At 42.0% G+C, this 23,719-nt stretch overlaps 3 protein-coding genes across 5 annotated transcripts; 1 reads left to right on the top strand and 2 right to left on the bottom strand.

The window, feature by feature from the left end:
• Nucleotides 1-4,159: 4,159 nt before the first annotated feature.
• On the bottom strand, nt 4,160-14,493 carry LOC137594193 (uncharacterized). Its single transcript, XM_068313522.1, has 6 exons — nt 14,297-14,493; nt 13,807-14,030; nt 13,597-13,698; nt 11,197-11,310; nt 7,889-7,997; nt 4,160-6,628 (listed from the first exon to the last, which is right to left on the bottom strand). The coding sequence occupies exons 1-6, from the start codon at nt 14,406-14,408 to the stop codon at nt 4,974-4,976; spliced, it is 2,316 nt and encodes a 771-aa protein (XP_068169623.1). The 5' UTR covers nt 14,409-14,493; the 3' UTR covers nt 4,160-4,973.
• A 208-nt stretch (nt 14,494-14,701) lies between these two features.
• pdf (peptide deformylase, mitochondrial) lies at nt 14,702-16,557 on the top strand. Of its 2 annotated transcripts, none has more exons than XM_068313060.1 (3): nt 14,702-14,862; nt 15,421-16,090; nt 16,387-16,557. In XM_068313060.1, the coding sequence occupies exons 2-3, from the start codon at nt 15,487-15,489 to the stop codon at nt 16,542-16,544; spliced, it is 762 nt and encodes a 253-aa protein (XP_068169161.1). In that variant the 5' UTR covers nt 14,702-14,862; nt 15,421-15,486; the 3' UTR covers nt 16,545-16,557. The 2 variants fall into 2 exon arrangements, with proteins under 2 accessions (XP_068169161.1, XP_068169162.1); XM_068313061.1 differs by having other exon boundaries at nt 14,704-14,745.
• A 572-nt stretch (nt 16,558-17,129) lies between these two features.
• Nucleotides 17,130-20,423, bottom strand: spata2l (spermatogenesis associated 2-like). 2 transcript variants are annotated; one of them, XM_068313058.1, is made up of 5 exons: nt 20,313-20,423; nt 19,898-20,016; nt 18,880-19,228; nt 18,483-18,776; nt 17,130-18,071 (listed from the first exon to the last, which is right to left on the bottom strand). In XM_068313058.1, exons 3-5 carry the CDS (start codon nt 19,222-19,224, stop codon nt 17,130-17,132), a joined length of 1,581 nt encoding a protein of 526 aa, XP_068169159.1. In that variant the 5' UTR covers nt 19,225-19,228; nt 19,898-20,016; nt 20,313-20,423. The 2 variants fall into 2 exon arrangements, with proteins under 2 accessions (XP_068169159.1, XP_068169160.1); XM_068313059.1 differs by lacking the exon at nt 19,898-20,016 and having other exon boundaries at nt 20,313-20,397.
• Between the last annotated feature and the right edge of the window lie 3,296 nt (nt 20,424-23,719).

Here is a 23,719-nt window from a genome sequence, read left to right as displayed (position 1 = left end):
TGTGCAGATGGCTGTGGAGCTCCATGCTTCCATTGGTGGAGGCTGAGGGCTGTGCCATTACATCACTAACGTGTCTAACATCACACACCAAACAGCTTTCACACAGTCATCACAGGAAACTGCGTCAAAAACAGTGAGACGAAAATTTCCTTAGTCATTCTGGCTGCAGGGTGTGTTTGGTGTGGCCTGTAGTTCACATCTTTATTTGCTGATGATAATTAAGTTAAATTACATTCGGAAATACACACAGGATATAGAGTATAACTGCAACTATACTATTTGCTGTTAAATATAGCAAAAGTGTATTTATCATTCAGCCATTATCACCCTGCACAAACAAAAGTTACTTATTCATGATGGGCATGACCGAGGATAATAACTGAACCAACAAAACATGTTTTGGTTTCACGTGCTCCTCTGCTTTCCAGTCACATTGTGTTAAATCAATATGTCACCCAACCAAACACTCCTGGGGTGGACAAACACACACATGAGGGGTTTGTTGTGCCACAAGCTCCTGCGCCACATTTCAAACGTCCTATTTCCTTCAGTTACATTCATTCAGATGTAGTTTGTACTGTCTAGCTGCCGGTCTGGCTGTCAGGGAAATGCAAGTCAAACAACATATGTGGAAATTCACAGATTGCCAGGCAGGAGGCCTAGAGGAAGACCAAAGAGGAGGTTTATGGATGTATGAAAGAGGACATGAAGGTAGTTGGTGTGAGAGAAGAGGATGCAGAAGACAGGGTTAGATGGAGGCAACTGATTCGCTGAAGGGAAAAGCCGAAAGGAAAAGAAGAAGAAGAGTTGTGGGCAGCTCCTTCATGGTGCGCCTAATGAGCAAAGGATAAGCAGACATCGCAGTCTTTACTCGCCTCCCTCAAACGGCCTGTTGCGAACTGAGTCTCAGAAATCTGAATAAAATCACAAACCAAATATTTATTTGGACGGTGGTTTTAGTTGCACCATTGTTCAGTTGAATGTCATTTAAAACTTTTGTAAGTGTAGTCTCGGTGCTATGGTGTGGTCATAAACCAGATTGAAATTCATTAAGGAGATTGCTTTGAACTAATAAGGTTTGACCTATTGAAGACAACTTTCTTAATGATCTTTCCCAGAAATGGAAGACCAGACTGAAATGGTGAATTTATTGGTAGTAGGAGTTTTGAACTGCCAGGCAGGAGGCCAAGAGGAAGACCAGAGAGGAGGTTTAAAGATGTAGTGAAAAAGGACATGAAGGTAGTTGGTGTGAGAGAAGAGGATGCAGAAGACAGGGTTAGATGGAGGACACTGATTCAATGTGGTGACCCTTGAAGGAGATGAAGAAGAAGATGCAATTACTGAAGCATCCAGACTGGATTTCTTTGAGAGGTTTGATCACTGCTGTTTTCAAGATGCCAGAATACTATCATGACTGTTTTTTCACCAGAGCAGTGTGATCTTCTGCTGGATTAACCACAGAACAGATAATACTATTATCTGGCTTGAGCAGGAGATACATCCTGTTTATCTTATCAGTAATAATTTTTCCGTCCAAAGTCATCACATGACTTTTTGGACAGCAAGTCAGGTGGAACTTCCTCTGTTGAATTTGTCACCGTGCCAGCTGTAGAGAACAGTGTGCGGGCATTGTTAGCATTTCTAATGACAATCTCTGACAAAAGAGATTGTCTCGCATCTCTCCATTCCTGGTAATATACCTGTACATGAAGACTCTCTGTAGGTGTCGTAATGAGCCAGTACTTTCGTTGCCCAAAGTTATCTAGTATGTAATATAAGTTCTCTAGTGTTTTCCTCTGGAATATTATTAACATGAATGTTAAAATCACCCACTAAAACAACACAGTCAGAATCAATGTACACAATAGGCAGCAGTTTGGCATACTCATTTTAAAAAATGCATTTGGTGGTCTGTAGATAAAGAAGCACCAAAATTGAGCTCATAACTCAAAAGAAGTTTTCCCTATTTATACACTCCTGTACCTCCTCATTCCACCACCAAGTCTCCTTATCTACTTTCCTTCCAGATGACACACCAAGTACTCTCCTACCTGTCTCCCTGATCACATTAGCTGTAGTTGTCCAGTCATCTGGAAGCACCTCCTGACCACCCAGAGCCTGTCTTAACTCCTTCCTAAAAGTCATGCAACACTCTTCCTTTTTCAGCTTCCACCATTTCGTCTTCTGCTCTGCCTTTGTCCTCTTCATCTTCCTCACCACCAGAGTCATCCTACACACCACCATCCTATGCTGTTTGGCTACACTCTCACCTACCACTACTTTGCAGTCACTGATCTCCTTCAGGTTACACCGTCTACACAAGATGTAGTCTACCTGTGTGCTCCTACCTCCACTCTTATAGGTCACTCTATGTTCCTGCCTCTTCTGGAAGAAAGTATTCACTACAGCCATTTTCATCCTTTTTGCAAAGTCAACCAACATCTGTCCTTCTGCGTTCCTCTCCTGGATACCAAACCTGCCCATCACCTCCTCATCACCTCTGTTTCCTGCACCAACATGTCCATTGAAGTCTGCTCCAATGACAACTCTCTTCCTTCTAGATATGCTCTGCATCACTTCATCAAAGTCCAACCAGAATGTCTCCTTCTCCTCCAGCTCACATCCTACCTGTGGAACATACCCGCTAACAACGTTGAACATCACACCTTCTATTTCTAGCTTCAGACTCATCACTCTATCTGACACTCTTTTTACCTCCAGGACATTCCTAACAAACTCCTCCTTCAAGATAACTCCTACTCCATTTATTTTCCTATCAACTTGTCCACCTGGTCTCTACTGTACACATAGTATGTCTACCTTCTTTCTCTTAATCATGTCAACCAACTCTCTACCTTTTCCTGTCATAGTTCCAACATTCAACGTCCCTACTCTTAGTCCTATACTCTTGGTGTTCCTCTTCTCTCTCTTCCTATGGACACTTTTCTCCTCTCCTTCTTCGACCAACAGTAGTCCAATTTCCATCTGCACTCTGTAGATCAACAGCACCGAGGGCGGTCGTCGTTAACCCAAGCCTCGACCGATCCAGTATGGAAGTAATAGGTTTGATTCGCATGTTTTCCTCATTTAAACTAAAATTCTTTAATCTGTTCCAGCCTTTAAAAGGAACTCCAAAGCCCTAAAAAAAAAACATTTTTATCAAACAATACATACAAACTTTAACTGTGCATACTTTATTATATGTAAGTTATGTAATGATAATGTATGAGAAAAAAAAAGAAGTCATGAGAACAGACAAGCTACGTCTTTAGACCAAGAAGGAAAACGAGATCCGGTTTCAGCTGATGTTGTATCCATCCCCCAACTAGCAGTGTTGTCCTGAAGCACAGATCATGGATTTTACCTCTTTTGTCAACAGCGAGCAACTGCTCATATCTCAAGGTACAATTGTACTTGCAATTGTTCTACAACAAAAGGATTTGAGATGAAGAGCCACAAATTCAGAAGAGTCAAACTTTCCACAGGATATCTTTTTGCATTGGCACCTATCCTTAAACAAAATTACACCTCCCCAACCTTCCTTGTGCAGTCTTACCTCACTCATGACACTAATGTTAGGAGAAGTTGCCTCATGAACTGCTGCATTATTGTGTTGTCCTAACCAAGCTTCAGTTGAAAACATAAAGGGGCGGCTGTGGCTCAGCGGTAGAGCGGGTCGTCCTATGATCCAAGAATGGCGGTTTGGTTCCCGCCCAGCCACCCATGGCGCGAGCTGACAGTGGGAGGCAAGAGCTCACCCCCTGAGCACTGCTGAGTTGCCCTTGTGAGCAAGGCACTGTCCCCCCCCCAACAAGCTGCTCATTTGGGGACACACCTGGTTGGAGCTGCCCGCCACTCTACCTCCCTCTGTGTTTAATTTGCATGCCTACAGGCCCCCTGTGTGTAATTATGTTTGCTTCAGGGACCTGTACACACAATATATATGCATGTATATCAGCAACAAATGGAAATGATAATTTCTGTCATGAGAACAATAACGTTTTTCCTTCTTTCTTATGGACCCTGTGCTGGTTTCCATAAATTAACATCACAATTATTAAGTATCTAAGATGAAATTTTAAGAGTAGAAACAAGGTCATTCACTTGAGCATAAAAGCATGTTTATTTAGACTAATACAAAAATTACCTGTGTGCTATGTATAGAAATGAACAAATAGCTTTACAACAGATCTTGTTAATGACATTATTGAAACATGCATCATTATATAATCTAGATTTATATACTGTTAAAAAGATTAAATATACAAAGTATGGTGGAATACATAAAATACTACACAATTGTTTAGAAAGTGAATCGAGGTAACTTTGGATGATTTTGTAGAGCATGTTCTATATAGCACATCTGCTGCTGCTAATAAGACTGAGTGTCAGCCTAGAGTTAAGCCTGTAAGGAAAGGAGCTGGATTTCTAATGCATTTATTTGTTGCATTTATTGCACTTTTTTAACTTACGCTCAAAGAGTAAGAAACAGGTATTTCTTCAACAAAAACACTGACAATATGTCCTAAAATTTTCTTCTAAAATGGTACTCTCATGTGACGCCCCGTTCAAAATTTATCATCTGGAAATTAATTAATGTATTCATAAAGATCTAGACAATCCTCCTGGGATATTTCAGTATGCCAAAGAATCAAACACAAAACATATCTGTTTATCCTGGACTAGTAAACGTGTAAAAACACTGACACCGAACTCACAACAGGAATCCACGCAACATTTAACATTTCCTGTAGCACAAAGTACAAAACCATGATTTCACATATGTCATAAACATCATGTAAAATGTCACTTTTTTAAAACTAACAGTCCCATTTCAAGACTGTTATAACCTATTAAATGTGTTAAATTTGGCCAATATGCTTTCTCCAAAGACCATTATCATAAATAGACTCAAATTCCAGTATTGGTCAAATGTGGTCATTTATGAACCGGATTTCATCCACTCTCATATTTTAATTACGTCTTTTCTTCTTAATGTGGGGTTCGTAGTCAGGGTCACGGTCAAGCGATTCTTCAACATCAGTGCTGGAAGAATAACTAGAATAAAGCAAGTTCAGATCAAAAGACAAATTTGAATATTCTTCCTCCTCCATCCTCTTCTTTTCAGCTCTGTCATGATTGCGTCCTTGTACAACAGCCTCTCCAGACGTGGTGGCACATCTCCCATTGGTCACCTGGTAACACCTCCTTAAGCTCAGCCTGGTAAGACTCACAGAGGGCTGTAGCAGCTTAGACTGCAGAAGTAGGGTCTGACTGGTTTCTGATATCCTGGTTTGGATGTTTTGGACTCTGTTGGTCTCATACCTAACAGACGTGCAAATGGAGTTACGAGGAGTCACGACAGAGCAGGGTACGGTCTTTGATTGAAAAGGAGTGATGCATATGTGTGGATGCTGAGATAATTCAGCAGAGGAAGAGGTTTGGTAAGCAGTATGAACTGAGAACGGAGCCACTGATTGAGAGGCAGAAGTGTCAGCGTCTTCTGTTGGAGGCCCAGAGGCATTTAAGTCATCTGGTAAGGAAGGACAATTTGTCCCAACGGTGGCTTTGAGCTGCTCAGGTGGAGTGTTCTGACTGACTCTGCCCACATCCTGTGATTGTGTGCTGGTAGTACAGGTGTGTGTGCGTCGCTCTGAAGGTCTGGATACAGACTGTAGAGTTGATGCCTGATGGTTAGATAAAGAAGCTGCATCTTCAGATATGCTGTGTTTTTGCCCTGGTTGTGGGGTTTCTTGTCGGCAAATTGCAAATTGGTTCGTCGCTCCATGAAGGACGGTGCTGCTTTCACCAGAATGGCATTGCAGAGGGGTTAGCGCTTGAGATTTGAAAGGAGAAGCAGCTTGTTCGTAGCTTGACATGGTAATGTGATTTGGCGATGCTTGGTGGGGGCTACAAGAACGGTTGGTGCATCTAAATGAGGTAATGTCTACCAATCGCACCACAGGCAGCATGAAGGTGGGAAGCAGATTGTGTCTGGATGAACAGGGCTGAGGTTGGTTTTGCGTTAGAGAGGTATCTGCGGAAACAGGAGATCCAGAACTCAAGCTACCTTCAGGCTTTGATCGGCCCAGTGCCTGGGCTGCCGTCTGGAGATGGGTGGTGGTTTGTTGAGACGGACCTTGTTGGTCAGAGGGAGGTGGAATCAGGTCAGAGGGAGTGAGATCTTGTGAGGAAGTGGTAGATGAAGACGACTGGAAAAGTAGTGGAGATAAAGTGAAACTGGACTGAAGTTGCAACTCTTCCGAGTGCTGGTCAGGACACTCCTGGAGGATACTCTTCACCCATCGCTGGTGTTTGGAGCAGAACTGAGGTGAAGCACTTCCACTGCTCCTTTCCTTCACCGTATTGACTATCTCACCACAGCCCCCCGTTTGGGTGTGGATCCGAACGTCTGAGTTATGTTCACTCTCCAACAAAAGGGAACTGTCCTTAGACACATCTGAGTTTCTTGGCTGTAACTCAGGGGCAGTTTTGTCATCCACTGCTGCAGGGGGAGATATTGAAGAGCTTGCATGAAGGGCAAACTTATCAAGTTGAGAGGTTTTCATTCCATTTTTTCCATATCCTGATGACTGAGAAACACTCCTTTGACAACAGGGAGCGCCATCTAAAATAAACGGAAAGACAGGGAGTTTGCTGATGTAATGTGTTTTAGTGAGTATATAATTTCAGCCCTGTCGAACCAGTGGATCAACCACCCCATTCCCTAGAGCATATTTATTTCCCCAAACTCTGAAGATGAGAGATCCTTTGTACTCTCCCCAATTACTTTAGTCGCATGACAGCCTTGTGTGACATTAGCTCGGTATACAAGCCACAGACAAATAAGATAAGAAAGCAACGCCTGACTATGATCTACCTGTCTAAACTAGACCAGGTGGTTGGGACTTAAGCAGCACAGCAGAGTAAAAAAAATGGCTGACTTATAAAAAAACAAACAAGTTGATTTCCAAATGGGAAACATCCTCAATCTTAACAAGCAGGGCTCAAAATTGCGCCCATTTTGGTCGCACATTCGCCCAAATTTTTATCAGTGTGACTATTAAATATATTTGGGAGCACCGGTGCGACTAGGGAAAAAAATCTGCGGCTGCTCTCCTGGGCGAGGGAGAGAGGCGGACGGAGCGGTCCCAATCGCTCCGTCACTGCCTTGGTTTTGGGTAGGTGCTCCTAAAGTCTTTGCTGGTGCTACTAACTTCTAAATTTGGGAGCACCAGTGCTACCAAGAAAAAAAGTTAATTCCGAGCCCTGCTAACAAGGTAAGCTATTTCCACCTCATTGTTTTGCTTGTCTAGTATGAAAGTAAAGGGATATTTGCACTTTCTTCCCAATAGCAGGATTTGTCCCAAATTGCGCTATTTCACTGAAACGTCACAAATGTCACGCACCTCCTGCAGTGAAGCGTTCAGACCTGACTTCAAACGCCACTGCTTTTCAGGCGGGGCCACACGGACTGAGTTTTACTCAAACCTGTTTCCTGAGGGCCCAAACATGATCACTGAACACGTGCATGGTAAGTGTTTGAACACACCTTCTCATTTAATGGTTTCTTTATTTTTTCTGACTAGTCACTCGTAGATTCTCACTAAAGGTATCAAAACTATGAATGAACACACTTGGTGGTAGGTAGTTAAAAAAAAAAAAAAGTGAAATAACTCAGAACATGTTTCATAATTTAGATTCTTAAAATAAGGCCACCCATTGGTTTGGTTACTGCTTTGCCCATTACTCTCCTTATTGGTAGCGCTCACACAGCCTGGAGGTGTGTTTGGGTTCACTGTCCTTTTGAAAAATAAATGAAGTCCATATTTATATTATTTGTATATTTGTATGTTACTTGCATTTTGTGTTGGAAGGAGCTTCTTACCACAGTGCAGCAGTTTCTTTAGAGTGGTTGCTATGGTTGTGGAGTCAGAATTAATTACTTCCAGCAACATCTTCTCCTCTTCAGTCTCAGGATTGTTTTTCTTCAGTAACTAAAAACATTTATTCAGGTGAAAATACAAAGAATGAGAAACTCAAGTCAGCGAGGGTGATAGTCTGTGTACTCAGACAACCTGGGTTCCTATATAAAAAACATATTCCAGGAGATCTTTGTAAGAGAAACACTGAAGGAGAAAACAATGTTCTAAACAATGACCCAGAAACAGTGAAGAGAAAAATGCCTCCAAGTGTTACCCAGGGGACGCACAGGAAATAGACAAACTACAAAGCAGTGCCTGCATCCATCCATCCATCCTAGCCATCCATCCATCGATCCATTCAGCCATCCGTTTTGGCATCATTTGTAATTTCTGTATGAGTTAATGAGCCCAGGAAACACCAGTAATCTCTTCTATAGTGTCACTGTCATTGTGATTTTAAGTGGCCTACTTATTCTGTGGCTCAGGAGTTATCATAGTCATGAGTTTTCAGAAGTTTTAATGGTCCAAAGCTCTGCTGTCTACATGTTGAAGTATCCTTCAGGAAGACACCCAATTTTTTCCCGAGCAACATAAATTGCGATCACAGCGTTTTCACAATCAAAGCAGGAGAATCAGTTGGCACAGAGAGCCAAGGATGCTGCTCATGTGTGGACTGACGTATCACAGCTTCTCTCCCTAATGTGTGTCTCCGGTGTTAGCTGGCCACCACAAATACCGGATAGATTGGAAGGCTAGCTTTGAAAATAAATCACATCACCTTCAGCCAGTAAAGGATCCATGGAGATAAAGCCATGCGGCATGTCATGTCCTGCTGCATGGGTCCATTACAGACTTAAAAAATGCAACATGATGACTCTATCAGGTAGCAGATCTCATTAAAAGGTGAACAACGTTAACTAAGACCAGTCTTTTACACTGTCTTCTACACTGTGTTCTAGGAGTTGGAGGAGTTCCTCCTCTGGAATCCAAAAGCACATTGAGTAACCTCCGTGAAGCATGAGAGCAGCGGACTGCCTCTTCATGCTGAGATTCATGTTGGTGCGTCATTATTCCTGTGAACAAAAAGTCCCTGGACTTTGTCAGTGCACCTTGTCAGCTCAGGGGTCTTAGTGATACACTGAGACAACAGTCTTGCAATAGTACCGGTATGAGGCCAAAAACAGCAGCATTCCCACCAGCATTTCGTAGAGTCTGTAATGGTGAGAGCCTAGTGATTCAGAGGGGTCCAAATGATAATTGTGTCAACAAACGCACATGTTAAAAGCAGGATCCATTCAAAAACACGATGCACTGGCCATGGACCTTTGACTGTGGACATTAGGAAATTGGAGAAGCTTATATAATTTCGTGCAGCTGAACAGTTCCTGTCAACACGGGCGTTGTGTTTTAAATGAGTAACTAAGGAGCTGTGCCTCCGAAGGATAGCTTTGGGCTTTTAGTTATTGACATGAATGCTCTTACTAAACTGCTGTGAACCAGAGAGCAGCTCACATTTACAGCTGTTCTCATGAGATAGACTTTGAGAACTGATTCTTTTTTGATGCTACCGAGTCCGGTCTCACCATCAGAACCTCTTCCTCCCTCAAAGAAGTCTATTTTCTTGTAGTGTTTTATTATGTCAATTCGTCACAATTAGAATTTCATAGTTGTATTTTCACTGTTTTTTCTTTTTTACATTTACAGACTTGACTTACACTTCTTTCTTCCTCTCTGCTGCATTTTTACAATTATTTCTAATTCAGACGTTGCAGATAATTTTAATATTTCTTTTCTTGAGGTTCATGCAGCACAATAGCAGGATTCTCTGTAATACCTGATGGTTATTAATGTACTACTTAATATCAAATACTGGGTTTGAAAATTTGATCCTCATTTAGAATTTGATGCCAGCAACGTGTTTCATAAAGTTGCAACTAGGTTGTGTTTACCAATGTGTTGCATCACCTCTTCTTTTGACACATTTGGGAAATGTTTGTGAACTGCGGGGAATAACTGCTGTCATTTTGAGAATGGAATGTTTTCCCATTCTTGCCTGATGTAGAGTTTGAAGCTGAAGAGTTTGAGGTCTTTTTTTGTTGTTTTATTCCTCATACTGCAACAAATATCAGTGCAATTTTTTTAATGTGTAGCTGGCATTGAAATAAATAAAAAAAAACCCATTGAAAATTCTCATTCTCAACATTCATCAACATGTGTTATCATCATAACCACACTATGATGATTGTGTGGTTATTGCTGTCTTCATTTAACTCACACGCTGCCAATGAGGTATATAGACTTCAGGTTTGGGGGAGACAATCTGGCTCAGCTATCAGTATCATAGCTCTACTACAGTGTAGGTTCAAACTAATCGCCTGTAGGTGACAGCAGTTCTGTTTTTGGATGAGAGATCAGAATCTATTATATGACAAAAAAACTGGTTTAAAACTGGTTAAAAGCATTGCGGGTGTAGCAGATATTTAAGCTCCAATGTTCATCTTCTTTTATTGATTAAATGTTGTTTTGATCGATTAGTAGTCCAATCTGAGGTGAAGCTCAGCTGCTAGCTGCTGCACTGTGTGTCCTAAATGTTTTTAGCCAGTTTTTAATGTCATGCTGATTTTTACTGGCAATACCCCACTCTGTTTGACCCGTAGAACTGACTTTAACGTCGCGAACCTCACTGCACATCATTATCATATTGATATTAAACCACCTTACATCTGTATTAACTTCCCACACTCTTAGAGAATACAAAAGTGTTTAAAACACTTTTGTATTAAAGAAAAGTTGCAGGAGGAACCACGAGTTAGAACGCAGCTCACACACAGATGCTGTCAGCCAATAAGCATGTGTGTACAGCATCACGTGACTACCTACTAAAAATCTTTGATGTGGTGAAGCCATCTATCGCGAAGCACGAATAAGTGATGTACCCAAAAGGTTAGAAACAAACTTTACTTTTCCTGATGAAAAAAGAGAGTCTACACTTTGTTTTGTTAGTTTCACTCTCTATGTAGTCATAGAACTCTTGGCCTTGAAAGATCAGTCTGAATGCTCAAAAACACTGTCAGTATGGAGAACTCTGCTCTGAAAATGGCTGGCAGCCAATGAGTTAAATATAGGACTTGAACCTTTTACACATCATTAGAATTGAGATGACTCACCAGAAAATCATGCCCTGTATCTCTATCACGTGTTTCATCACTGTCGCTCTTTCAAAGGGTACGTAACAAATCGACCTGAACACACTCTAATATAACAGCCATACCTTGTCGATGTAGGTGTCTCCTGGTAACACCGCCTCCAATTGGTTTAGATAGTGCAGCAACCTGTCCTCTACTTTCTGTGCATAATGTTCACCATAATGCTCCTCCAAGTGATTCTGAAAGACAGCAGACACTTATAACGCTTCCTTACAACAACTGTGAATGACATCTAACTGCACTTGTAAAAATTTTAATCACAGACTGTATTAAATATACAGTTTAGCGCTAGAAGGGTGAAACAATTTTGTTTACTTTCAAACAAAAAAAGAACTTGCGAAGTTTTGAGTATGACATGAAGTTCGCCATTAGAGGAAATCCATACAAAACTTTAGCATCACTTTTTGTCCCGTCATTTTGGGATGTTCTAAGCACAGGGACAGCATACACTCAGTGGTATGTCAGAATACACAAGTGATTGTCAGATAGTCAGACGACCCCGGGGAACAAGCACAGAAAAACTGCTTTTGCTTTTTCATGACGTACCAGAATAACATGTAATTGCACATCCGTTACAGTAGGTGGCAGTGGTGCATTTGCATCTACAAGTAGTGCGCAATTAATTCTAATTATTAATGTGTGCAGGGACTATTTTGTCCTCTGCTATCATGTAGTTTTTTTGCACACACACACACACACAAACACACACATACACACACACAAAATGTTTTCTTCTTTCTCTATGCGGAGTTTGCATGTTCTCCCTGTGTCTGTGTGGGTTCTGTCTGGGATCTCCGGCACTTCAGGTGAATTGACTGGTTTCAAATTGTCAGTAAGTGTGTGTGTGTGTGTGTGTGTGTGTGTGTGTGTGTGTGTGTGTGTGTGTGTGTGTGTGTGTGTGTGTGTGTGTGTGTGTGTGTGTGTGTCTATATGAGGTTTTGCAGTGCACTGGCGTGGCGCCCGGAGTGTCCCCTGCCTCACACTCCCAGTCCGCTGGGATAGGCTCCAGCACCACTGGAGCTTCGGCAGCAAAAGAAACGGGTCTAGAAAATGAATGAATGAAAGGTTTTCACAAAGATCTGCTCAGAAAACATAAATCTGTGGTGCCCCCTGCTGGACAGAAGAGGACTCGGACTCAGATGTTGAGTTTGGCGTCTAGGCTCATCACTCCTCATTGTCAAGTTACCATGGTGATGTTAAGTGACAAGAAAAACCCAAAAACCTGTCATGTACATATGGGTACTGTGTTTATTGCATCATGTGCTCCAGTTTTCTGCGTGAAGGAGTTTTGCAGGCTTCTCTGTATTCGCCTGAAGTTGGAAAGCCACGAGGACGTATCTGCTTACTTAAAAGGATTTATCAGAACAGCTGTGAGATTAGAATACTGAAAACATGTTGATGAGGAGAACAGCTTTTGGGAGAAGAGGAAAGAGATTCCAATGTTATTTTGTTCTTTACACACTATGATGATTTAAGAATGCCAGTTTTTTTTTTGATAAAGTTCAACCAACAGCGCATCCATTTGGGCCAGAGGTGATCCAGTACTGGGATGGATGGTGTTTCAATGTCTTTAAGTCTGCTCACTTTGTCTTCATGCCAAATCTGGCAGAATTTTGATGACGGAAATCTAAGTGAACCTGAATCAGAATTTGAAAATTGTTCAGATTTTCTGTATTACTGGAACGTTTTGTTGGTTTGACTGACAATGACTACTGGTGAAACTGACAACACAAGTCACACTGAATTTGTTGGCTTCCTTACATCCTTTACCCTACTCTGTTTCTTCCACTTTATAACACAGTATGTGAAATATGTAAACGTAAATATGTAAGCTTCAAGTCTGTCCTTGTCCATTACAAGTCCTTGTGCCAGAGCTTTGAAGTCCACGTGGTTCTTCCTCATTATAAACATTCTATGTTTGCTCTGTGTAAGAAAAAATAGTTGGATCATAATAGGTAAGGTTTTCGCATGTGTTAGATCAGTATGGAGAGTTCAGAAGTCAAAAGGCAGTATTTTATGAAGTCTGCTGAACTTTAAATTAGTGGCTAAAGAGAAAATATTGAAGCAGACATTGTCACATTTAGTCCTTTAAAGCTGCAGCACAGCTTTCCCTCCTTCTGGTGGATTGGTTCCAGTTTTAGAAAACATGACAAATGTAAGTGTAGAACCCATCATGCAATTCAGAAATTGCATGATGGCCATAGAATTAGAGATTCTATGGCTTTCAAGGGACAAACGATCAACAATCGTATATCTGGTTGGTGCCAGGCAGTAGCTGGTGTGTGTGCCCTGGAAGAACGATCATACTTTGGAGTTGATCTGGAGAAGGACACAGCCACACTAAATAACAATGTCGATCTTATTCCAAATTATTAAAGTAGGTTTGAGAATAAAAAAGTCATATGGAGGGTAAAACTTTGATGGTCATATATGCCAAATATTGGACAGAAATGTTGGACACTTACACAATGGTCTTGGTACTGGGGTAGTTCGCTTGAGAAAAACAGGTTGATTTTAAGCAGAGTATCAACCATTCCTCTGCCCTCCCTGAGCATCCACATAATAACCTGGAAAGAGAGACAATTAACACAAATGGGAGAAACATTACAGTCTAATATGAATTAAAATTACACAGATTGAAATAAATAAACAACCACCACCACTCATTTCCATACCATGGTTTTAAGGCCAAACATGATTTTCATGTGTTTGATGCTAGGCACTAGTCTGGGATGAAGTCCGTAAGTATTTTCCAAAAAGGCCATCACTCTCTCAAACTGTTTAATCTCCCGGTTCTTCACGATAGAATATATCTGGGCAGAAGCAACACGCAGCCTCCAGGAATCTTCAAGGGTCAGAGGCTCAGGATCCATTTCTGGCCAGCAGGAAGGTTCCAGAACTGTGAAGAACCAACATGTCACGACACATCTCCTCAGCTTTAACTTGAAATGAAGGAAAATTATAACACTTAAAATTGAAATCTTTAGTGCAGCTGCTTCCAGCACCTGAGTTTATCAATTTGAGTGACCTCTGCAAGCAAATTGGATTGTAAATATTTATGATACCTACTACTATTTGAATGTCGTAATCAATAAACATAAAACGGTCCTAATAATGTCAAAGTCAAACTGAGTAAGTAGAACAACAATGAGTGAAATAACCCACTCTCTTCAATATCCGTCATTTTATGGACCCAGATGTACTCAATGATCCACAAAGGCATCCTGGAGCGGTCCTGTTCGCATGTGTGGACTCGACGCGGATCAGAACCATCCATCTGGTTCTCAGTGATGTGAGAGGAGGAAACCGCGGGTGTCAGCCCGCTAACCGTTTAAACCCTTCATTCATGGGTAGGACGTGGGTTCTACCCCCCCAGCAGGACATGTACCGGCAAGTTACAGACCCTAGAAGTGTTTACGCTCGTTGGGAATTACTTCCTGTCAAGCTCAATGGTTGTTATCAAAATAAAAGCTTTGTCTGCGATGTAAATGAGGTGGCAAAACAGGCAGACTTTTATTGTGAAGTGGACCGTGGTGTTGATCTGGATGTGGTTTTGCAGAACCCGGAAGTCCGTTTATTCTGCTTTCACCAGCTCGTTTTGAATTTACACAGATGTATGTTTTTGTTTTTTTTTAATTTTATATACTGGTTTAACCCCCGAAGGGAAATTAAGAAAGAAAGCACACGGCGTATTATTGTAAGGCTTACATTTTAAAACACAAACGCCACGTGTAAGTACCAACAATGTCGTGTTTCTTCTTCTAATGTCAAACACCCATATGCCAACAGTTTGTCTCCGTAGTCGCTGGCGCTAACCTATACAAATATAACGGAACGAATGAACGATGATCTGCCCCCCACCGGTGTGTTTCTCTGAAGAAACATAGGGATTCACTCACTGAGATGTCAAAATGAGATTTTAACTGCAATTATTTTGCATTATTTAAGAAAAAATTTAGATTTTCAAAATAGAAAAAAATGCTTTTATGTTCCAATACACAAGAGATGAGCTATGCCACCTTAATCCCTCATTTGGGACTAATCTCTACAGGCTGATGCTGTTGATGCTGAGGGACTGTCTAAAATTTAGACAGTTTGAAACAATAGAAATGAAAGAAATATGATTGAAAAAAAATCTGTGAATAGCAAAAGTCAAAACGTCACTTCTGGTTGTTGTGTGGGAAGGTTTGTAATGTCATGTTGCAGAAACTACACAATGAAACCCCAAAAACACGACTGTTTCGGGATTTAAGAATTCATTTTAACTTGATGTCTGTGATATTTTACAGCGGCTGCATGCCACCACCACCCCCCCGCCCCGGCGTGTGACACTTCTTCCTGGATGCAATTCAATCATGAACACAAGATCATGTGTGACTCTGCTCCGGCTCTCCAGGAATGGGTTCAGACTTTGTGAGTCTAGAGTGGCTCTCAGCAGCACTGGGGCTCCAAATCCTCCACACGTCTCGCCCCACTCCTTTGGCCGCTGCAGGCGCTTTTATTCCAGCGGTGTCAAGGTGCGCTCCTATCTTCAGTTTGTGAAAAACAAGATCAAACCCCCATCCGGTCCTCCTTACAACCATGTGTGCCAGGTGGGTGAGCCAGTGCTGCGTTCACAGGCTGCTGCTGTGGACCCCGCAGCTATAAGTGGCCCCGAGATCCAGAGGGTCATCAACACTTTGGTGAAAGTGATGCGGAAATCTGACTGCGTGGGCCTGAGCGCGCCTCAGATTGGGGTTCCACTGCGCATCCTGGTCCTGGAATATCCTGAGAAGATGTTAGAAGAGAGTTCCCCTGCATCGAGGCAGGTCCGCGGCCTTTCTGCCCAGCCTCTGCAAATCTTTATCAACCCCCATTTGAGAATCCTTGACGGTCAGACTGTGTACTTTCGAGAGGCCTGTGAGAGCATAGCGGGCTTCTCAGCCTCAGTTCCACGTTACCTATCTGTGGAAGTTACTGGTATGCATGTTTATACCCTAATACTGCATTTTATTCATCAAAACTTGATTTTCATTGAACACACCATGCATTTCTTTATAGCATAGACTTTTAATACAAATGTAGATCAATTGCACTTTTCAAAGAAACAAGTTTCAGAGACGAGGGTCTGTATTTCCTATTTGTGATAAGTGTTGAGGCTGCTGATAACACTCCATGCATCCGTAGGGAAATACAGTTGTGTCTAATTATTGGGTTCAGAATCGAATGCTGATGCGTTCATACATTTTATTTCCCTCTGATTGTTCTGGCTGCAGGTCTAAATGAAAAGGGTGAAAATGTGACGTGGCAGGCCAGCGGCTGGTCAGCTCGAATCCTCCAACACGAGATGGACCACCTGAACGGCGTCCTCTACATCGACCACATGGACAGCAAGACCTTTGTCAACATCAACTGGCAATCTTATAATGGATAGAAGACTGCCATGGTGGACCACAAACATTTTCATGAGAACGTGGAAACCAGCGCTGATTTAAACTGTGGTGGCATCATCTTTGATCAGCTAACATTCTGCTGCTAACAGTTTTTGTTTGCAGAAAGTGTTTTTCTAGCTCTGGCTGGAATCAGAGCTACCAGTATAATCACGATAAGCGGCAGATGACAGTTAATTACGTCAATGAAATGCTCTAGTGATTTATGTGTATAAAAAATGTCACACCACACCTTGAACTTGAGTGAATGAATTATGAACACAGAAACGTAACATTCTGAGTCTTTACTGCTGTGTGTGCAGGAAACAAATACATATGAACGCTCATTCCCTTGTGCTTCATATTGAATTATATTTAAACAAATCACAATCTAAAGTCTTTCTGATGTACAAGATATCAAGAATGCTGATAACAGTAAACATGGCCACTTATAGAATGACACTACGGCAGAATAATGAAAAGTGTTGTTTTTTTAAAAATGAGTCAAGGCAATATTTGCATTTGTGATGGATGGTACATGTGTTCCAAACACAGATTGTAAGGCACTGTGAATTCACCATGGGTGTAGATCACACAGAGGACGACTGGTCAAACGTCTGGCCACAGACGCACACCAGAGGACTTCTGTACCAACAATCACTACAGTACTCGTTTCCACAGTATCTGCACAGAACCAGCGGTTTCCTGGAACACGGCCTCCCGCAGGTACAGACTCCCAGGGGCTTGATCTTGTGCAGCCCTTGGCATAATTCAATCTCTATACAAGACCCAGAGTGGAAGACACCACAGGTGAAACAGAGGACCTGAGGGTCCAAGTGGTTGAGGTCGCAGCAGTCGTGGAACATGATTGGATGACTGGATATCATTGATTCCAGGTCGTCTTGCAGAACTAAGGAGGCCATCGCTGCGCTGCTGCCGGTAAGAGTCGGCGACGCCCTCTGTGCTTCTGGACTCGTGTGATCAGTTGCTACCACCAAGTGGAACGCCCTGCTGCAATGCTGAAGCAAGGCACAGGTGCTATTGTGCAAAGTGTTGCAGTCAATGCAGCGTCTCAGATGAAGGTGGGGGGACTGGAGACAGCTACACAGGTGGTTGGTTTCTGCTTCTGCCTGCAGGCTGCATGACGTGGATTCTGCCTTGTCAAACGTCGACTCGTCACAGGGGCCTCTGTCGTCTTCCGTGTTGGACGAGGAGCTTCTGATGATGTCAGAATCCAACAGGGACGACTTCGTCAGCTGATACGTGAGGGTGGAGATGCGAACGTCCTCTTTGGTGGGCAGGGAGGTGAACGGGGGGTTTGAGGAAGTCGATTCGTTGCTGTGTGACCTGACAGCAGGCGGGGACGCGATGCTGTGTGTCATCCAGGTTAAAGACCGGGGACTCTCTTCCTTGACAACCGCTCCCCTCTGACCTCCATTGATCTGCTCATCGGTGTACAGATCCACCTCCAACTCTCCATCAAACACTGGCTGATTGACTTCCAGTAACTTCTTGGTGTTTTCAAGGGCGACCTGTTGAGATTAATGGCCGTGAATCCTCCACAGGTTTAATTCATTCACTCTTCACTGAGACTATGCCAGTGTATTTGTGGTTGTTAAATCAATCTGAGGCTGGATGTCATGCCTAAGACGTGATCTGTAGTGAAAAACTAAAACTTTCAAGTACAAAAAGATGCTAACAATTGTCTTCTACTACACTTCTATTGTACAATAGAAGCTGACACAATATAAGCTTGTTCAGCTTCTATTGTGTCTTCTATTGCCATGTAGCAGTGAGATGATAAGAGATGATTTCCAACATTTAATTCCATAATTTCAACACAGTATTATTTCAATACAGCTATCTCTATCTACTTTGTGAGTTTCCTGGGTTCACAACTAAAGGTAACTTGACGGATTATGGAAACACGTTGCCAATCGTACCTGCAGGCTGTCTCCTCTCAGCCGCTCCCTCACCAGACTCAGCTCCCACTGAGCCTCACCAGCGTGTTTCCCCAGAGCTGTGAGAAGGAGGCGACACTCACACCGCGCCAGGAAGAAGGCACATGACAAGGAGAGGAGGTTGTCAACGGAGGCACGACTAACCCTGCGCAACTGGAGACGGAGCTGCTCGTGGCGAGACGAGTTGGGCTTGTACCCCAGCAGGCCGAAGAGTTTTTCGATCTGTGGCATCGACAGCACCGGTTTAACATAGTGGGTGAATGTACCGGAGTACATCTGAAACACAGCAGTAAATACAGCAGAACATTACATGGATGTTGTTTGCATGAAAAATATTTCTAAACAAATTGATATCAGAATTTGATCTCTGTTAACCAACCTTGACGACTCTGTACTCCTCCCTCCAGGGACTGAGGTAGAGGTTCAAGGCCGCTTGCTCCAGAACCTCAAAGGCTTTGGCCAGGCCTTGAAGCCCTCCTCTGGATTTCTTTGTTGCTGCTGCTGCTGTTTTCAATGAGTCCTCCATCACTACCAGTGGATCACACCCCAGGCAGTGTATTTCCTGAGCGTCTCCTTCCCTCAGCAGCGCCTCCACCTGCTTCATCAGCTCCTCATCTCGACACAGCAGGCTGGAGCCTCGTCTCACTATTTGCTGCTCCAAACTGTGATTGTAGGCAGTCACAAGATCTGGGGCTCTCTCCCTGGAGATGCTCATGTCTTTCATTCGGCTAAAAGAGAGGACGGGAGAAACAGAACTGAAATAAGGGATGGATATAAGTGGTGATGAAATTACTGTACGTTCACCATAACTTTACACTACAGTCTCTAGTAGAAAAGTTTGCCTCTTTACCCTCAGCTTTCTATTCTTTTCTTTAAATATTCTTGTAATGTTGTTACATGTTCCTGATCTACTCTTTGCATTGTTTTTTACAACTGCATTTACATAAGTACATACTATTAAATCCAAGGAGGACAGGTTAGAAAGAGTGTTCAACTTGTTTCCAGCTAATGCATTGTCTACCGGCTTATGTTACTATAAGTTTACTGCATGCATAACTCTGAATAACTAAGTTCAAATTAACATGAGAACACCTGCCAGGTTGACATTTGTAGAAGTGAAACACCACAAATACAACTATGATAATGAGATTCTGGATGTTATAGGTTTGCCATAAAGCATTGACAGTAGTTACTAGTGTTGGTAGTGAGGGGGTCCCTAAAATAAAGTTCCACTCTGGGCCCCTTAAAGGCTGGAGTGGGCTCGGGTTGGGTTACATTTGATAGTAAAGGTAGAAAATATGTTAGCTAGCCTGTCCGGTAGCTGTCACTGCTTTCACTTTCACCCAAAGTGAAATCACTTAAGAGAATTTTACATAAAAGAAAAATGTAAAGGTAACCTGTCGTAAATGATGACTGCTCCACCCGTGTTCAGCCAAGTAATTAAAAGTCCGGATCGCAGGAACTGGGCCCGGCTGTGAATATACGTGGAGAGACCCAGGAAGTGACAGCAAAACAGCTTCGGAAAAAGTTGAAAATCCGGTCATGAAATTGGGTCATTTGTTTTTAGGATACCGGCCGAATTTATGAACATTGTTAACCTAAAATGAAAACACTAGAGCTCTCTTTTCAGAAAGGACTGTGGCTTTCCGACAAGGAATTCAGTGCAAAATTAATAAAACTGTGAATGGCATCTCAATGCAATGAGTCTGCTCGCGTCTGAGCTGAGCTAACGTTTCCTTGTAGCTACAGCTGAACGTTTGAGCACAAGTGTTCGTTGTCACGCAGAAAACACACAAACTCGCCTTTGCTCACCGTTGTCTGGCACTTGTTCCGACTTTAATCTCCGAATCTCTTCATGTTACTCAGCCGCCACCATGCAGCGGATGTCTGCTGATTGTCAGGATGCCAAGGATTCAGTCCTACTATGGGGACCCCCTCTTCCGCCCTGCTCTGCCTCTGATTGGTCTTTTGTCACACTCGTGCCCTGAGTTCAACCAATCAACACGCGCCATAGCGAAACGTACCTAACCAAGGCAACAAGGATTACCCAATCAGTGACAGAGTATGGAGGGCTGTTCCTTCACCGTAGTAGGATTCAAAATGTAGTCCCCATAGTAAAGTAAACATAGTCACGTGGCGCGGACTTTCCCAGCGCGAGACGGAGCGCGGGGTTTGAATGTGGAACGACTGATGTGGAAATGGCGTTGAGGTCAAAGGCTACTGATACAGTACCTCCTGCCAAAGGTGGACCAAAAATGTTGGTTTTGTTTTTCTCTTTTCAAATAGTGCAAATAGCACACATTGTCTGAGATTTCAACTTTCCAGTCTGATCTTGATATTGTATGGAGTTGCAATGGATCCTACTATGGCGTCGCTATAACCCTATAGCCCTAATCGGCATCTGGCCTGGAATTCCGCATTATTACTGAGGAGAGTTTCTTTTTCTTCTTACTTTTTTTAGTGACTGTTTGGTTTCTTAGTTCTTTTTATCGAATAAATTAACTTAACCTTCATATTACCGAGCTCTAGCCCAATAAACGTGCGAATAAATCCTGGGATCCTGCATGTATCTTCCAAAGAGATATTATTGTCTTCATACTCATGTTGTTTTGGAAATTGATCTTGTCTGGCAAAATTATTATTTGGTATTCAGTTAACATCTGCATTTTCATACATAGGAAAAAAGTCACAAAAAATTATCAGATTCATGCCTTCATGTTCAGGTCACTACTGGTGTTTGTTTATTTCAGTCAAAAATTAAGTTCCACAGGCACTTTTGCTTGACCATTGGGTTTCTCTTCAGTGATGTGAGTTGTGACTATCCACAGCATCTGTAACAGGTTTCAGGTCTCTCCCAACTTTATGATAATGGAAAATGACCACACACAAAAAAAGAAGCTTATTTTCACCTTTTTAGAAGCAAAAACCAGCAGAAAAACATTTTCTCCTCTATAAATAAAATTATGGCTCTATCCAGCTGGGACTGAAAATTATATAAGATACCTTATTTAAGTTGTTTGGCATTTCATCACATCACCAACAGACCTGAGCAAACATAAATGACACCTAATGCTTTATTTGTCATGATTAATTTTTCATGACTTATTGCCACCATTCACACATTGTCATTGGGTTTCTTTTATAATTGTCAGAAAACCATACCTACCCTTTCAGAAATTATTTAAATGGCATGTTGTTAAGCATTTGAAATATTTACTGTATTACAAGTTTGCATTCAGGAAGACTTCATCAGTCCCTGTGTTACTTGATCAAGGGTGAAATTACTGAATAGAAATCATTTGAATTCAGATATTTTCAATTGATTACACTTATTAAAATATTTGAAACAGCATATGTTTTTAAATAAATGTGAGTAATTTTTAATAGTGTGTTTTATGCTAGAAGACAGAATGAAGAAGATTGCTGTCAAGTCTAACAAGAAGAAAAGCCATTTGATTTAGTTCCTGAGAAACCACAGCAGCATGTTGACTTTTATACAATTGAAACATGAAAATCTTTTGTCTTATGTGAGAAAGAAAGAAAGAAAGCTTGATTTACTGATCTTTCAGAATGTTTACCCTAAAATAAATACAGACACAAAAGTAGCAAAAAATAATTAAACGTTTCTTGGACAAATCTCCCTTCATACTGATTATAAACAGCTACAGCACTGTAAATACAGTCAACCAGTAAATACATCTAACATAATACTGGCCAGTGGTTGTTCACCTGCGGCCCCTCAGGTATGAGGCCCCTCATGGATGCAATAAACTGTAGTCAATTGGACCAACACTTATGTTACCACTGACACTTTTCTAATTGACTCATACAGTGGTATCAACTGGTTTGGGCACCCCTGACACCCCTGACCCTTTCAATTGTTTTCATTTATAAATCATTGGGTGTTTGGATCAACAACTTCATTTTGATTTATCAAAAAACTGATGGACATAGTAATATTTCAGAAGTGAGGCTGGGTTTGTTGAACTAAGGGATGTGTGTGGTATGTATCAAGGCAGAATTGGGCATCCTCATCATTTTGTCGTTGCCAGTTTGAGTCCTGCTCTGTGCAGAGTTTGCATGTTCTCCCCGTGTTTGCGTGGGTTCTCTTCAGGTTCTGTGCTTCAGATGATTTGGCCGGTCCCAAATTGGTGTGTGTGTGTGTGTGTGTGTGTGTGTGTGTGTGTGTGTGTGTGTGTGTGTGTGTGTGTGTGTGTGTGTGTGTGTGTGTGTGTGTGTGTGTGTGTGTGTTTGTCTATCCTGTATGGCTCTCTGGTGCACTGGCGTCGTGCCCTGTGTCCCCTGCCTCACGTCCTAAGTCCGCTGGGATAGGCTCCAGCAACCCCACAACAGCAGAAGAAGCGGGTCCTGAAGATGAATAAATTAATAAATAAGCAAATAAAAATACAAAACAAGGCAGTCAGAGATTGCAACATCCCACGACACCCCTGAATTCAAAACTTTACCCTGACCTACTTTCATAATGGTCGCAGCAATGAAATCTATATTGTACTATCGAGTATGACATTGACCTAGTTTTCCAAAGGTGAAGGTCATCACATTTTTGTGCCGCTGGCTTTCTGAAAATGTTGCTTTTTTGTTTTGTGATCATCAGGTTTCAGAGATGTGTACCTAAAAAGGTATAAAAGTGAAAATTTGACCTTGACCTAGTTTTTCAAGGTCAAGGTTGTGATCTAATTTTCATCCCCTTGCCTCCCTGAATATAATGCCTTTTGTTTCATCTTTCTATCTTATCCGGTCCCTTAGATATGTGCACAAAGTTGAAATTTGACCTTGACCTAGTTTTCTCAAGGTCAAGGTCATCATCTCATTTTCCTCACCTTTGCTGCCCGAGTAATGTGCTTTTTGTTTCACCTTCCTATCTGCAACGGTTGTGAAGATATTTGATGGACGGACAGACAAACACTGACAATTACAATACATCACTGCTTTGTGGGATGTAAAAATGTATAATTGGGCCCTTTTAATTGATTTCCAGAATTGCACATATATATATTTATTTCTGAATTTATTTAAATTTTGTTCTCTATATTTCATATCCTGGAGGTGTCTTTGGAGTCATTCTGTATCGAAACTACTGGCGGTCTCATGCAGCACAAACCAAACTGGATGGTCATTGAGGAACCTGGTGGTGATGCTGGTTAAATCCTTTCAGCTTTTGATTAATACTCACCAGTGGTCTATCCAGTAAAGCCCCC

Source organism: Antennarius striatus, chromosome 4, assembly GCF_040054535.1.
Source record: "Antennarius striatus isolate MH-2024 chromosome 4, ASM4005453v1, whole genome shotgun sequence".
In the NCBI taxonomy this organism is placed as follows: Eukaryota; Metazoa; Chordata; class Actinopteri; order Lophiiformes; family Antennariidae; genus Antennarius; species Antennarius striatus.
The sequence above is the reverse complement of the archived record's forward strand: the minus strand, read 5'-3'. Positions and strand labels throughout refer to the sequence as shown.

Bases quoted from the DNA above. Each gene is read 5' to 3' on its own strand.
- LOC137594193 (XM_068313522.1), bottom strand. From the start codon at position 14,408: ATGGATGGTTCTGATCCGCGTCGAGTCCACACATGCGAACAGGACCGC. The intron at 13,699-13,806 runs GTATGGAAATGA...CTCTCTTTCCAG, and splicing joins TGTTTGGCCTTAAAACCATG to GTTATTATGTGGATGCTCAG. The intron at 7,998-11,196 runs GTATGGCTGTTA...AAATGTTTTTAG, and splicing joins GAGACACCTACATCGACAAG to TTACTGAAGAAAAACAATCC.
- pdf (XM_068313060.1), top strand. From the start codon at position 15,487: ATGAACACAAGATCATGTGTGACTCTGCTCCGGCTCTCCAGGAATGGG. The intron at 16,091-16,386 runs GTATGCATGTTT...TTCTGGCTGCAG, and splicing joins CCTATCTGTGGAAGTTACTG to GTCTAAATGAAAAGGGTGAA.
- spata2l (XM_068313058.1), bottom strand. From the start codon at position 19,224: ATGAAAGACATGAGCATCTCCAGGGAGAGAGCCCCAGATCTTGTGACT. The intron at 18,777-18,879 runs GTTGGTTAACAG...GCTGTGTTTCAG, and splicing joins AGGAGTACAGAGTCGTCAAG to ATGTACTCCGGTACATTCAC. The intron at 18,072-18,482 runs GTACGATTGGCA...TAATCTCAACAG, and splicing joins TGAGAGGAGACAGCCTGCAG to GTCGCCCTTGAAAACACCAA.